This window comes from Papilio polytes, unplaced genomic scaffold (genome assembly GCF_000836215.1).
Source record: "Papilio polytes unplaced genomic scaffold, Ppol_1.0 DF821733.1, whole genome shotgun sequence".
Lineage (NCBI taxonomy): Eukaryota > Metazoa > Arthropoda > Insecta > Lepidoptera > Papilionidae > Papilio > Papilio polytes.
Genome location: NW_013527471.1, coordinates 1,148,862 through 1,150,597, shown reverse-complemented (window position 1 = coordinate 1,150,597; position 1,736 = coordinate 1,148,862). Strand labels below are relative to the sequence as shown.

The 1,736-nt window shown below is 39.0% G+C and overlaps 1 protein-coding gene across 1 annotated transcript in view; it reads left to right on the top strand.

Moving 5' to 3' along the window:
* The window catches only part of LOC106108211, a 14,141-nt gene that overhangs the window by 6,563 nt on the left and 5,842 nt on the right, over positions 1 to 1,736 (top strand). Inside the window, exons 11-12 of the mRNA XM_013289311.1 lie at positions 743 to 850; positions 1,172 to 1,387. Coding sequence (XP_013144765.1) covers positions 743 to 850; positions 1,172 to 1,387 — 324 coding nt within the window. The remainder of the gene's footprint in view (positions 1 to 742; positions 851 to 1,171; positions 1,388 to 1,736) is intronic.

Genomic DNA, 1,736 nt, shown 5'->3' with positions numbered 1-1,736 from the left:
GCTGCTGCTGCCAACACCTCTCTGATACCTCATTGTGTACATAACTAGAAGTAGAGGAGGAGGGGCATTGTGAGATGATGATGATGATCATCATCACCAGCTCACTGTCTCCACCGAGGGGCTTAGGGCCTACCCTAATAAGGGGTGACTAGGCCATAGTCAACCACGCTGGCCAAGTGCGGGTTGGCTGACTTCACACATGTCTTTGAATTTCTTCCCCGATATGTGCAGGCAACACGATGTTTTCCTTCACCGTAAGAACGTCGTGTAAATTATGTACATATGAAAATTCGAAAAATCTAAAATCACATTGGTACATGGCGGGATTCGAACCCAAGGCCTTGTAGATTACAAGTCAAGTGTTTAAACCACTGAGCCACCGACGCTCATTTGATTGTGAGATAATGCCCTAACTTAAATATAACAAAAACTAAAATCATAGTTAAAGTAGCTTTTGCCCATGACTCAAACTCAAATGAAACAAAGTAGGCATAGGAAACTTTTGCCTGTAGCCTGTTTCTAGGGTAAATCAATTACGTTTATGTTACCTTCTATGTCAAACTCTATTTCCGCTAGTGTTTATATTGTAAAGTACCGACGATTCCACGGAAATCCTGGAACAACTATTTATTGCACTCGAGACCACAAAGAAAGTTTTATAGGGTACCAAATAACCCTATTTTCCCCCAGATAGGGTATTTTTTTAATAAAAAAAAACTATAATCTTATATGTATGGTGAAGGTACGGAGGCTGCTGTGCGCGGGGCTGTCCAGCGGCAACGCGCAGCGCCGCAAGCAAGTGCTGCAACTCGTCAAACATCACTACTTCCCCGTGGATCAGATGAACCAGGTATAGAAAAATAGCCTATAATATACCTAAATATGTTCCCCTCAAAGTCCCATCCAAATCTGTTTTGGAGATAATCTAGAACAAACGAGACTAACGGATGTCAAAAATGTCAAAACTTAGTTTTTAGTTATAAAACAACTGTTTTCTACTATTTTTACAAAATATTGTTTATTTTTATATAGATACTCCAATTTTATTTACTGTATAGTTTTAGTATTAGTGTCGTTGGAGATATAAAAATATCTCGGCTCGAAGGACCATGAAAAAGATTTTTTTAAAAATGTACTTTTAACTAAATATTTAAACGTTTTCCAATGGCAGGTGTTCGGAGAGGGCGCGGCAAACATATCGTACATGTCGGAGGGCGTGTCGTGTCTGTCAGAGGGCGTGTCTCTCGTGTCGGGGGGCGTGGCCCACGTGTCGGGGGGCGTGTCCCGCGAGGAGGGCGAGGCGTGGGCGATGCGGCTCGCGCCTGCGCAGGAACACGCCATTGATGCACTCGTTGACAAACTTAATGATGCCCTACGAAATGATAAGGTATTTAATTTTTTTTACTATTTGTTAGTTAATAGCTGTTTTTGTGTAGCTTCATTCGTATGGAATTATAAAAACCCTATTTTATTGTTTACATTTGTTAAATTTTCCATTACCATAATAATCTTGCTTCCTTAATGTTGGCAGCTTGTAGTTTATGGTCCCTTTCTACATGAGTGATTTTTTCAATTTATTTACCCCCTAAGATTAATAGCATGAAAACATATAGCCTTCGACATAAATTTAGGGCTTTTTATTAAAGAAATAATTATTCAAAAATATGTTGTTATTGACATCTTATGCACTACATAATAAATGTATTTAAAAAGGTTGATTTAATAATTTCAGATCT